General features: G+C 37.9%; 1 protein-coding gene across 2 annotated transcripts in view; it reads right to left on the minus strand.

Moving 5' to 3' along the window:
- Nucleotides 1-145: 145 nt before the first annotated feature.
- The window catches only part of wdr44 (WD repeat domain 44), a 13,815-nt gene continuing 66 nt past the window's right edge, over nucleotides 146-13,894 (minus strand). The window contains exons 1-20 of one of the 2 annotated variants that reach the window (XM_067407159.1): nucleotides 13,674-13,894; nucleotides 13,433-13,578; nucleotides 12,099-12,132; nucleotides 10,688-10,765; nucleotides 9,475-10,111; nucleotides 9,208-9,341; nucleotides 9,003-9,104; nucleotides 7,496-7,632; nucleotides 6,731-6,814; nucleotides 5,660-5,918; nucleotides 5,403-5,541; nucleotides 4,212-4,276; nucleotides 4,001-4,117; nucleotides 3,756-3,878; nucleotides 2,601-2,792; nucleotides 2,350-2,451; nucleotides 2,063-2,178; nucleotides 1,831-1,958; nucleotides 1,009-1,143; nucleotides 146-896 (exon numbers count right to left, since the gene is read on the minus strand). The exon at nucleotides 13,674-13,894 is cut by the window's right edge and continues 66 nt beyond it. In XM_067407159.1, the coding sequence (XP_067263260.1) occupies nucleotides 808-896; nucleotides 1,009-1,143; nucleotides 1,831-1,958; nucleotides 2,063-2,178; nucleotides 2,350-2,451; nucleotides 2,601-2,792; nucleotides 3,756-3,878; nucleotides 4,001-4,117; nucleotides 4,212-4,276; nucleotides 5,403-5,541; nucleotides 5,660-5,918; nucleotides 6,731-6,814; nucleotides 7,496-7,632; nucleotides 9,003-9,104; nucleotides 9,208-9,341; nucleotides 9,475-10,111; nucleotides 10,688-10,765; nucleotides 12,099-12,132; nucleotides 13,433-13,509 (2,748 nt within the window). In that variant the 5' untranslated portion in view covers nucleotides 13,510-13,578; nucleotides 13,674-13,894 and the 3' untranslated portion in view covers nucleotides 146-807. Of the gene's footprint in view, nucleotides 897-1,008; nucleotides 1,144-1,830; nucleotides 1,959-2,062; nucleotides 2,179-2,349; nucleotides 2,452-2,600; nucleotides 2,793-3,755; nucleotides 3,879-4,000; nucleotides 4,118-4,211; nucleotides 4,277-5,402; nucleotides 5,542-5,659; nucleotides 5,919-6,730; nucleotides 6,815-7,495; nucleotides 7,633-9,002; nucleotides 9,105-9,207; nucleotides 9,342-9,474; nucleotides 10,112-10,687; nucleotides 10,766-12,098; nucleotides 12,133-13,432 lie in introns of both variants that reach the window. The other variant, XM_067407158.1, reaches the window with a different exon arrangement.

Genomic DNA, 13,894 nt, shown 5'->3' on the forward strand with positions numbered 1-13,894 from the left:
ATGAGTAGAGCAGGGGGTTTTTATACCAAAGACCAACAAATATATTCTTAAAATATAAAGGAAGATCCATTCTTTCTAAAAATTAGTATACTATATATAACATTTTACCGCATACACAGATAAAAAAAAAACACAAGGGAAAATAATTTTTTTTTTACATTTATTTCTGCAGTCATACACATAAAAAAATCAAGTTCAATTATTTTTACAACAAAATAACACTGCCCAAGATTTTAAAATTGAAATGAGTTTAGTTAGTGCTCATGTTGTTTTCCAGAAACATTTACTTTGGGGTTAAAGTGTGGAGGGGGGAATTAAAGTCTCTCTCTCTCTGTGTGTGTGTGTACGTGTCTGTGTGTGTGTTAAAGGCTGACCACCTGTGACTCTTATATCCATTCTGTCTCCATACAGGCTTGCAGTTTCACTCATCCATTAAAATGGCATCATAGATCTGTGCAATTTAAAGCCCATTTGTGTATGTACAGTAACAATACAATAATATCTCTCCAAACAAAGTCAAATTAAAAAGAAAGAAAGGTCAAGAAAGATGCGTTTAGCTGTGACAACGCCTGTCTCTGCTCCTCAGCTGTCCCCGCCTTCCAACTTCCTGGGTCCCTGTTCTCTGCGAATAAGGCGGGGCTTATAATCTCCACCTCTCAGAGCACTCTCCAGCAGCTGATTGGTCAATGAATGGGGGCTCAGTTAGATGTAAAGTGGCACTGATTTTGCTTTAGCTCTGTCCAAAAGCTGAGAGGAGCTTTTAAATAATTATATAATCTTGCTGGGTGTCATATTCAGCACAATCACTCAGTATTTCTTAACATTGACAAAAACTTTAATGGCTCCGGTGAAATCAGCAGAAAGCAAAACTTCAGAGTGGTCTGTTTTCAGTGCCCCTGAGGAAAAGAAAAGAAAAGAAAAAGGAATGGGTTGCTTTTGTTCACTACTACCTGATACAGTGTACTGTTGTGATTTCACAATGCTGGTTGCCATAGTTACAGCCAGTACCTGAAGGGATGGTCTCAGAGTCGTCTGTGCTGTCACTCTTACAGTCTGAGTCTACCTTCTCTGTCCCTGCCTCCTGAGGCACGATGAGATCCGGATGTGGAGCAAAAATGGCCGAAGTCACCACTGCATTATGAGCTACAAATCATAAAGAAGTAATTTAGGACTCCAAATACATAAAATAACAACTGTTAGGGCTGCATGTTTTGGGGGGGAAACCCTGTGCTTTGCTTTTTTAGAGCTGCACAATTTGGCCAAAACATTTGTGATGATACATCAGTATGATAAATAATAATAATAATTAATATTATTATTAGTATTTGATAATAAATTATTTGATTGTGCCATATCACATTTTCGGTTTTATTTCCATTAATCATGCAGCCCTAATGATCAACCTTATTAGGTTCTGAACGTGACGGCAGTATAACCTTCAGTCATTCAAGCATTCCAGTATAGTAGAGTATAATTTTATTTAATGCCATGTCAGCATCTGAGGCTTTTTTCATGGCAAAAACTTGATTACAAAAATACAAATCACATAAACACAATAAAAACCAAGCAAACACAAACACAGCAATAAGTGTTATACAAGATTTTTTTAAATTAACATATTTTTACTTACAAAATCGTACTAAATAAGTCCTTAGGTGAACTGACTTCATGAAAACTGGGACAGTCCAATAGACTATGTTTAATAGAAAGGGGATCAAGCATTCCAGAAATTCACTATAATTTGACAGACTGCCAAAATATACTTCCTGAAATATCTGTGCAACTACTTCTGCTCTCAGTATATAATACATTTTTGTTTGATCATATTACCTTTGATCCCTTCCCAGAAGTCATTGCGGTCTCTCCGCACAGAGGTAAACTTGCTCAGGTCGTGGTATGTGCTCCAGATGTACACATACTTGTCCTCTGAGCCGCTCACAATGAAGGAGTAATCGTGACTACAAGAACAAGAGGACATCCTTGAGATTCAACTTTCAGTAGAAGTGTAAGATCAGAGATGGACATATTGGGGCAGGTAGTCTTTCATGGTTGCTTCTCTCACCTGAAGCTGGCTTTGATCTGACTGCTGCTGTTCACATAGCCTTTGTACTTCATAGACAGAGACAAATCTCTGAGGTCATACAGGCGAATGCGAGAGTCATTTGACGTCACCAAGATCTGCAGAGGGAAAAAAAATTTGCATGAACTGAGACTGAATGATGGAATGTCAAGTTTTATCACCTTGGTATGAATGACAATTGTTGTATTGAAGTAAATAAGTTCTAGATCTAACTGCAGTCTTTTTCTATTTTCAGTCGGTCTTCTTTCATGAACACATATGCGTCTTACCTTGTTCTCTCCTGGAAGCGGCTCAATACCAGTGATTTTGCGGCCCACACGATTCCTGCCTCTCGTGGAGCGAACATGGATTTGGGTGTGATACTTAAGGCGCTGAGCAGAAAATGGTGAAGGAAGAAATCAGTGATTAATCCACTATATATAGTTTGATTATAAATCAATGCTGTGTGCATTGTGTTCCTCCTTCATTTTAAGAGAAAATCTTTGTTCCCATCTAAACGCTCATAAGAACAAACACTCACCTCTGTGTCATAGAAAATGCAGCGCCCATCGTAGGTGCCGATAACTGCATATTTTCCATTCTGGCAGAAGTTTGCTGCTGTTATCAGACGCGTCTGTCCGTCTACCTCATTCCACAGTGCTACTTTCTTATCTGGAATATTCCATAACCGCAACTTTCCATCCAAAGAGCCGCTCAAAAAATACCTGTCATCCTGAGAGAAAAACACAGGCATTAAAACCAGTTCTTTTTGTATCATTTATAAACTATTACAGTTTTTGAATTAGTTTTATATTTTCCGTTTTAATATTAATTTGAAAGTTTTAATAAGTTTTAGTTTTGAATTTATGTATTTTAGTATTTCAACTTAAACTAAACAAAATTAGTTTGGAAACTATGAAATAAATAAGTTGCAGTTTTTGATTGGATGGCTGGCTAAAAAGTGACAGTGATGAGCGCAGCGTTTTACTTAAAGTTGAACATTCTTCAACTCAAGGCGACCAGTAAAAAACGCAGAGCTCTCGGCACTTGAGCGTGAAAAAGACGTTCAGCGCCTCGTTACGCTCCTGCCGTTTAAAAACGCGGCGTTCCCACTTCCCATTGAAAACAATTGAAAAAGTACGCTAGCAGCTGGAAAAACGCTTTGGTGGACACACAGCCTTATAATGTTTATTTTATGTCAAGTAATGGTTTTTGACATATACACAACTGTTCAACGTTTGGGGTCACTAAGGTTTTTTATTTTTTATTTATTTTTTAGTTTGTTCTACAAGTCTATTTAAAAACAAAATTCTGTTATTTTTAACTTTCTATTCAAAGAATCCTAAAAAATTGTTTAATTTTACAGAAATATATTAAGCAACACAAGTGTTTTTAACATTGATACTAATAAGAAATGTTTCTTGAGCAGCAAAACAGAATATTAGAATGATTTGTGGATCATGTGACATATTGAAGGCTGGAGTAATGATGCTGAAAATTCAGCTTTGCCATCATAGGAATAAATTACATGTTAAAATACCTTTTGTAATATCTCTATTTACTGTACTTTTTTTTTTTTTTATCAAATAAATGCAGTCTGGTGAGCATAAGAGACTTCTTTCAAAAACATCATTAAAATCTTAACAACCCAAACTAAAAAGTAGTGTATACCAGAGTACACAAGCAGCACACTCACCCTGGGATGAAATGCAATGGCTGTAACAAAATCTATATGCTGAAAGCAGCAGAGACACTCTCTCCTAGAGATGTGCCACAAACGAACCGTCTTATCCATCGATGATGACAGCAGGAAGTAGTTCTACTCACAAAAGAACATCATTACAGTCAGATTGTTACTCATTAAATTGAGAATTTCAAACATTTTCCACACTTAATTCTTTATTAGTGTTTTCATACAGTGGAGCACTGATGACCTCTCACCTTTGACCAGGACAGATCCAGCAGGTCAGCAGTATGACCCTTGTACTTGCAGAACGGAACCTGCCGGAATGGCACATTTTTGTCTTCACTGTCTGCATCTTCCACTGCAGGACCAAACTGAGTGATAAAAAGAAGGAGAGACATATTAGAGCTTTAAATAGTCATTAATAATCAGTATGAACACAAAGAGAAAGCTGAAAAAATGCCTTACCCCTCCTTCAGTATCTGATTTAGAGGAACACAGACTCTCCTGAGAGGGAGACGGGGATACACGTCCTGAAAGAGAAACCAAAGAGACTCTTTTTAAAAAGGGAAACCCAGTCCAAAATAAATGTATAAAAACAAAATATAATTAAGTTACTTTACACAATATGTCTGTGTGTTATGTATATTTATGATTATTAGAATAATAAAGAGAATCATGCAATTAGCTCAGCAACATGCCAACACCAAACTATACTGAAATCTTTTGAGATTGTCACCTCCCATGCAGAGTGCTACTTCTGCAGCAAGTTGTTGCCTACGTAGAGTGCACCAAATCAGTCACTTATGAGGTATCAAGAGGGCTAAGATGCTTTAGAAGGCAGTAGACAGCTCACTAAGAGCCAGATTTACTAAACAGTGCAAATTAGTGTAAGAGCACAATCCCATAAAAGCACAGATGGGAGTGGAGAGTTCTGCGGGTGATTTACTGAAAATGAGCATATTAAAGAACACAGACGCAATCTACTTTCCATTTTGACCAACACAATCTACTAAATTAGCATCTGGCTAGACATGCTTTTTTTGGGGTGTTAAATAATGGCGGAAATACCAATAAATTGACTAGCGCAAACCTTAGTAAATCGTTTTGCATGATTCATTTAAAAACTCTCCTCTCATAAATTTTGCGCCTGAAAGCGAAACTCCTACAAATGCATACGCAATAAGTTCAGTGGCAAAAATAACTGTGTCCACTCTTTTTCAGTGCTACTTTTCCACTGCGTGTCAGTAATTCCTTTTTTTACACCAAAATAGGGTTTGCGCTGGCGCAAGCCGTTAGTAAATCTGGCCCTATGTTTTAGAACAGAGTTACAGTTGTTTTGCAAACGCTCTACAAAAGCATCAACACAATAGCGCTGTGCATTAAGAGCCAGCTGCTTCCATTGATTTTCAGATGAAGTGTTTAGTTCCTAGACAAAGATTAAGCTTAACCTTGGGCTAAACTACACAGTGGTGATTCATTTTTTAAATGTAATTTTAGCTCTAGTAATACATTTCAGACAACAAGAAAGCGTCTAAATACTTTTTGGGGCCACAGTATATGAATTATAGGAAAGGTACGGCATGTTTTGAAATTGAATACAGTAAAAATCTATATATAGTAGTCTTTATATAAAAGACTGTGCACGTGTGTGTTTACCTTCTGTGTTGTATTTTATTCTCATGTTGTTGAAATAGTCATAGGCATTTTTTAGGACCCAAATCCGAACCACATTATCCTGCCCTGCTGTAGCCAACAGCCGCCCACAATGAGAGAATTTCATTGTCCAGACGGCACCCTGAGAGAGAAAGAGAGGGGAAGAGGGAGTGGTCAAATCACTAAATAATTAACTAACTACATCACAAATCACAAAGTAGGTTAAAGTTCACATTAAAGGTCGCACAAGCTCTCCTCACCATGTGCTCTCCACTCAGATCCTGCACTACTTTGATTTGGTCAAAGTCAAAGGGCCCTTTGAAGCTGTGAGCTGCTTTAAACTTGACTGGTCGGGTGTACGGCATCCCCTCGTCATCACTGGATGATGGGTCGTCCTGGTCCGTGTGGAATACTTCATCCCGAACGCTCTTGACTTTATTCACAGCTTTCTCTCCATATTCCTCCGCCAAGTGCTTCGCTCTCTTCACCGATTTGCCCAGAAACTTCTTCAGCTGTGTACTGAGTGAAGGACGAAGAACAAACAGGTGTCTGAAAATGATTTTCACTGGTCCCTCAAGCTATATACATTTAAATGGTAGTGTAATTATGATCAAATAAAAAGTTTGGGGTCAGTCATTTATAAAGAAATGCATTTATTCAGCAAGTATGCATTAACTTGATCAAAAGTGACAAAGACAATTATAAAGCTAGAAGAGATTTGAATTTTAAATAAATGCTGTTCTTTTGAACTTTCTATTCATTAAAAGTGTATCATGGTTTCCACAGAAATAAAGCAGCACAACCTTTTTAACATTGAGAATAATGAGAATTTTTTGAGCACCAAATTAGCATACTAGAAGGGATTTAGATGATTTAGCAGTAAAATTTATTTCAAATAAATAATGTTCTTTTTTATTTATCAAAAGAATTCTAAAAAAATAACGCATGTCTGTTTTAACAAAAAAATTTTCAGCACTGATAATAATAAATGTTTCTTGAGCAGCAAATCAGCATATTAGAATGATTTTTGAAGGATCATGTGACACTGAAGACTAAGGTAATGATGCTGAAAATTCAGCCTTGCCACCGCAGGAATAAATTACATTTTAAAATATATTAAAACAGAAAACAGTTGTTTTAAATTGTAAAAATATTTCACTATAATAATAATAATAATACTAATATGTTACTTTATTTTAAAAATCAAATAAATACAGCTTTGATGAGCACTTTCAAATACATTTTTAAAAAGTCTACAAACCCCAAACGTTTGAGCAGTAGAGCTCTCAAATTATGCATTTTTTACAGTTATAAATAAACATCTCTCTTACGTTCTCTGTTTCAGTTTCCCTCCATCTGTGTCTGTAAGGGCAGGCTGGGACTTATCATCATCATCCGACTGTGCTGCATCATTTCTGCCAAGAAAAAAAAAAAAAATGTGTGAGATCCCACCCTAAAGCGTACAGAGCTGCTGGCTTTAAGAGGGGAGTTCTCTTTAAATCCCTTTCAAAATTAGGTTGTGTGTAACCCTTATGTAAAATGAGAAACACTGATCCAGGACTAGATCCAGCAACCCAACTGTTTCAGATTAACCACACTAACAGAAACTACAAAACTGTTATCAGCTCAGCATTATGAAGCACTTCCTGCCAAAATGTTTCACCCGTGTTTGAGTGGTTTCAAATCGGAAGAGAGCAGGAGAGGAGAAGGGATTACATGCTTTCTTCCTTCAAAAGAGGAAAAACAGTCTGTCGGTTTCATTCTGACTGATAAAATGAGGGCAGATGAAAGTGTTGCGAATCGGATTACTGGTAGGATTCGATCCTGTTGCCGGAGGGGCCCCACTGCATCAGCACAAGCAGAGTGTCATATAAGGAAAATGATCCTTGATCTCACACATGAAATGTAAAATCAGCTCAGAAGAGTTCCACAACTCTGTGATGAATTGTGGATTATATGGTACAGTAGGGGCATCTCAGGCCCATCTTGGAAACTCATCACATTTTTCATAGAGCCCAATCAGATAACTTGTGTATCTATGTCTCAGGTTGAAGTGAAGCATTGGTGGTGAGTAATGGGAAATGTAGTTCTCTTACGAGATATACTCCTTGGTTCTCCTCATGATGTGCAGTGTGAGTGGGTTGATTCCAGTGGGTAGTTTCTCTTCTGCCTGAATCAAAGGGATCTCCTCCCCAGTGTCCAGATTCTTGATCATCACACTCGCAAGAATCTCCTATACACCAAAAAAACACATGGATTATTGTCTTGAGTGATAATCAATATACTATAAGTGATTCATAGCAGCACAAAGAAAAAAAACTCGGGGCAAAAAAAAAAAAAAAAACTGCACGTGCACACACTGAAAGAACTACAGCCATCATTCATAATATCATTCATGCCGATCACTTTCTATATTCCACTCGGTTCACGTTAACATTCGCCCAGGAACACTCAGGTACATGACGTAAAATTAGAACAGCCTTCTGTCTGTACTGCCTTGAATTGTTTTGCTATTATTCTCGCACTTTGACTCATTCACTAAACTGAACAGCCAATCAGAGTTCTCTTTCTTGCCGATGCGGATTCTACATGCTGAATCGGCCCAAAAAACCCTGAAGGCGTCCAACTAGAGCCAACGGTGCAGAAAACTTAGACGGCCGATGCTTAAAAACGGTCCGATGTTACCTGACGGCCGATTGTTGGCTTGGTGTGTCCCATGCTTAAAGGTGCTAAAGAGGATGTTTTGTTTTATACATTTTTGCAATATTACTTGAAACTGTCTTTACTAACTGATAAAAGACTATTTATTAGGTGCACTGAAAGGAATAATATTAATATACATCATCTGTGCACGAGGTAGGGCCTTAAAAACATCAGCCAATTTGTTCTTACGCATGCGCTCATTTCAAAAACTCAGTAACAGTCTTTGGTTTCTCAGTCAACGAAAAGATCCTCTTTAGCACCTTTAAGGAATAAGTTCTAAAACCTGGAAATGAGTTCTGGTTCCATCATCCATTATTCAAAGGGTTTTTTGACAGGGATTGTGGTTTAATGCCATAAATAGGTCTGTGGTTAGCACAAGCTCGAGATAAATTTGTGTTTTATAAAATGCATTAGAAATACACCAGTCATGTTTTTTTTTTTTTTTTTTTAAAAACATGCATGTTATTGGCTTAATGGAACAACAGGGATTGTCTGGGACATTAAATTTCATCAAGTCGAACAGAAAAAACTCATCAATTCAATCTGCTTTTACAGCCTTGTTGTATTTATACTTATGCTCTTGCAAACTATTATAACTCAAACTGTACAAGAAAGAGCTGTCAGAAGCTTAAAGTGGTTGATGTTTAAGTAATTTGACTGTGGTGCGTTTATAGCCAAACTTTAGGTTTTTACTTCTGACGATTAAATTTAGATTATATTTTGTATTTAAAATTCATAAAAGTTGTGTTCATTTGTGAAGATTATCATGATGAACAAAATGTTACTTTTTTTTTTTTTTTTTTTACTTTTTATGGTCACAGAGCTTATTTTCTACAACAATCCAAAAATCCATGGAAAAAATCTTATCAGCTTTCTATATATATATATAAATGACATTACCTCATCCGTAAGCTCTCTGCCTGAGTTAGATCTTGGTCTTTGAGGTCCAGGGGTCTCACTGCCACTGGGAATTGATGCCTGCTCATCTTGTCCATCATTTTCCTATTCATACAAAATTACAGACACAAATGTATGACGTTAAATATTCAGTGTGAAATCTTCAAATGTATTTTATTATTAGAAATGGCTATATTTAAATTCAAACCTGTGCAGTGACCACTTTATCACCACTAGTGGCGCTAGCGAGGTCCAGAGAGTGCTGGAGATCTTTAGTAATACATCGTACCGTGGCATTTGGACTGACCAATCCACACAGCTCATCCGCTGGCTCTACAGAGACTGCGATATTGCTTTAGTCATTATATAAATTTCACATTTCATTTTATACCAATAAGAAATATTAATCACTATAGGATGGCACAAAAATATAGGCACATGTGTCTTCAAAAAAGTAATGGAGCAGCATATTTACTTGTTAAGCCAGTGATATCTTTGGAGATACCTTCTAGCCCTGCTGGTCGCATTATTTCCTGGGATTTTTTACTAGCTGAAAAGCTGGGCCGTGAGGGGGGAGGCGGCCTAGGAGGTGGAGCCCCAGTGGGTGGAGGTGGCCTTGAGGGCGGCGGCTTCTTGGTGCTAGCTACAATGTCTGGCTCCACTGTAAACTGTCTGGGAGGTTTGGAAGGGCCAGGGTCATCTGCATCAGTCATAGGGACTTGCTCTAGTATATCAGCAGTTTCTGCACAGGGCAGGGAGGCGGGTTGCGACGGTTGACACAAAGCGCTTGTAATGTCAGGAGGGGGTGGCATAGCCTGGTCCTGACCCGCTTGGGCAGGACCAGCTACATCAGGTGCTCTGTCCTCAATGCCCTGTGACCTCACTTCCTTTGGTCTTACATCAGGCAGCTGCCCAGTGCGACCAGAGTCATGCGGTGTCACATCAGGATCCTCTGGAGGCACCTCGGCTACCTCGGGAACCAGGTTTTCATCAACACTGTAGCCTTCTGCTTCTGCCTTCTCTCCTTCAGACGAGGCTGCACAGGTCTCCTCTCCTCTCAACTGTTCTTCCACTCCACTCTTCTGACTCTCCTCTATAATACTGTCAATGATCTGGAAAGAGGGACAGACAGAAAACTGTGCTTTAGCATTCATGTAGAACGCTTCTGTTCATCAAAACGAAAGCTTTGTTTACACTCTGCATCTAATCTTATAGTGTTTTCCTACAACATCAATAATGATGTATGCTTACAGAGCTCTCAGGGTCCGTGTTTATTGATCAAGATGAGTGTGGCATCCAGCCAACTTGCAATACATACTCAGGAGGAGCATTTTAGTTTACTGCCACAAGTTTTTTTTTTTTAATGCGCAGCATTAACGTCGACAACAGAATATAATATCTTTTCTCTTTTAAAAGTTGAACATTTATTTATTTTGCTATCCTAACTATGCATGATTATACAGCAAGTTTTGTTTTAATATTTGCATTGAGCATTTTTCCTGCTGGGTTGTAGCTGACCTGTTGACATAGACTTAAGAGAAATGACTGGCTTTTTGGGCAGACATCCAACAGCAAACATACACTAGAGAGCACAGCATTCTTCTGTTAAAATTACCAATAAGTGAAACAGAGAGAGAGTAGATAAGGAATAAAGAGGGGTTAGTGAGATCTGGAATGGCCAAACCCACCTGAACAGAATCGTCATGGCGGGGTTCTGGCTGAGCCAATCCTGCAGTGACTTCCTGTACCACATTCTCTGCAGGACCCTACAGCCAATCAAAGGCAACAGATGAAAAACCACCCAACTCTCAAATACAAACCCTTCATGTAGGTCATTTACAGATTTTATACAAACAAATGTCAAGTCAAATAAAAAAAAAAAAAACTTCTCCCATTTCAAATATTATTTAAATGTTTATTTATCATTATTTAAATGCATAATTTACATTGCACTACTGTTAAAACTTTTTTTTTAAGAAATTAAAAATTTTATTCAGCAAGGACATTAAATTGATCAAAAGAGACAGTAAAGATTAGAAAAGATTTCTGTTTTAAATAAAAGCTGTTCTTTTGAATCCTGAAAAAATGTATCACTGTTTCCACAAAAATATCAAACAAAAACTGTTTTCAACACTGATATTAATAAGAAATGTTTCTTGAGCACCAAATCCGCACATCCAAATGATTTCTGTAGGCTCACGTGACACTGAATACTGAGGTAATGACTGCTGAAAATTCAGCTATATATACACAGGAATAAAGTACATTTTTAAAATATATATTTTTACAATATGAAATGATTTCACAATATTTTTGTTCATTATGTATTTGTGATCAAATAAATGCAGCCTTCATGAGCATCAAATCATTTTTCAACCCCAAAGTTTTGAACAGTAGTGTGCAGTATATTATATTATTAATAAACAGTAAATAATAAATGCATGTATTGTTTTCTTTATTTTTCCTAAAGAAATCCTTGCCCAAACAAATTTGTTTGGGAAACTTGCTTGTTCAGGACTGAAGGAACATTTTAGAGATTATAATTCATGTCCTCACAAAGCCAAACAGAGTTGCAGGATTCTCAAAAAGGTCACTATAATAAACACTATAACAGCAGTTGAGCTCTGGTTTGTTGGCCAGGATCTGTTTTATTTAAATGATTAAACAGCACTAGAGCAGAACCTCAGACCTCATATCATATTTCCATCCTGCACTCATGTGACTAAAGCACTTCAGCAAAAGGTTATAACCATCACCCTACTAAGACCTATGACTCAAACAAGACCCATGCATGACCCATTCACTGGTCAACACAGAATCCCCTGCACATTGTGTGTTCATTTATAACATATTTTTGCTTATGTTATTATTCTTTCAGCTACTGATAAGGGTGTAATGCATTCATTGCTGCTTAACACAATTTACCAATGCAATCAAATTGACAGACTCTGTCTGGAACTACCCATGGGCAAATTTTGCAAAATTGCTGTTTTTCCTCAGTAAATTTTCACAAAAGTTTCTTTAATCACATTTCCACTAAACATAGACATTGTAGCACACAGGTAGATTCAAGTGTAAGTGAAAACAGGAAACTCTTACCCCTGGCTGAGGAAGTTCAAACTTTGCAGGTGACCTACAAGGAATAAGAGGACAAAGAATTAAGAACACTGGTCACCAGGGTCAAGATTCATACTCAAAGCACTCATATCATGTCACACAGAGTTCCATTTTGACATATATGTCCACATACTTGTGCAAAACATATGGAATAGGAGTCATATGCTTGGTGTCATATGCTTCAGCACTGTATAAGGTCTAGTTTAGACTAACTGGTGAACGTCAATAACGTTGTGTGTATAGAAGAACACAGTCAGTGGGTGTGAGGGCTCCACCCCAGCACTGAGTTCACATAATGAAACCTGACCCTAATTAAAACTAGCTAGAGCAGCCTGTCTGACGCAGCATTCATGAACAGACAAGCCCCTCAATCACATTCATTACACACCCTAAACATAAGCACAGTGACCGAACATACATTTTAAATCAACCCTCAGCCACCACTGAAGACACTGTCAAAACACTTCTCCGACATTGTCACAGCTCTTCTCAGACACACCTTTGACCCCAGCCATGCTGCGATCACAAGATCCCGGTGGATTTTCCTATACTTGATAAAATGAAGACTCATTCTTCACAAAAGAGAAATTATTTTCGAACCTTCAGTCTTCAAATCTTTGTTCACACTGAGAATCTGAGTCACTGAGTTTCTGAGTCATCTGGACTCATTTTTCTGAAATTAGCTATCATGTTTGTGACAAACAAACAACAAAAAAGGCTGTCAAACTAGCCTGAGTCTAACTACATGTAAGACTCTCACTTAAGAAATGCCTAAATAGTAGAAAACATTTGTTTATTACAGTAGGAAAATGCAGTAAAATTGTACAGTCACAGTTCCCACAAAGTGCAGATTGTCATCATGTGCATATCCTCATGTTGTTCCAAACCTGTATGACTTTATTTCCGCATAGGAACAAAATAGGAAAGGTTTGGAAATGTGAAGTATCCTTTTAATCATTTTAACGCATTTAAAACCTTTTGATAAGACCAAAACAACATGACAGCAACATCCTCTGAACGCTACGTGTCACACTGCGATATCGTGGCTGTATTTCAATACTTCTCAGCTGAGTCGACGGTACAAAAAACGTTGTCTAGATAGACAGTTCACTTGTGTAAGTCATATGACTTTATATAACCACATAATAAAGGATACATGGCTGTACCGATGCAGTAAAAACATAAACAAGCAATGGGCCAATTGTTGACAGCTTTGAAATGTGCAGCTTCATTATAAATCATATAATGGACATCAGACATTTAACTGACTTAATAAAAGTAATATGTCGTTTCAATATGTTGAATATAATACTCACGCATGAGGTGAGGGAGTGAAGTTGACATCCTCCGCCGCATCGTAAAACTCCTCCGTGTCGCTGGTGTCCGACGCCATTGAGCCCGGGCTGCATACAGAGGCCGCCGCCACTGTTGCGAATTCAGCAAAAGGGGAAAACTCCCAGAGCTTGTGAAGCAGGAGGCGAGAAAACAGACGTCTGATACGTTACTGGATTTGTCTATGTCTATGGCATGAGTGCTGGGAGAGGCCGCTCTGCTCACCTGAATGTACGATAACGCAAGCAGACACACGGCCTAGATTACAAGATCTCAGACGGGGGGGTTGAGTTGTATTTATTTATTTATTTATTTATTTTAAAGCAAAATCAGCCGGTTATGTCGATCTGATCCGGGGGTAATGCAATGTAAAGGTCCGCCCGAGGCTGTCCATGCGCACTGTCAGTGATCCTGGCATATCTGGAAGATCCCCTACTGGGATTTAC

Source organism: Chanodichthys erythropterus, chromosome 13 (assembly GCF_024489055.1).
Source record: "Chanodichthys erythropterus isolate Z2021 chromosome 13, ASM2448905v1, whole genome shotgun sequence".
NCBI lineage: Eukaryota > Metazoa > Chordata > Actinopteri > Cypriniformes > Xenocyprididae > Chanodichthys > Chanodichthys erythropterus.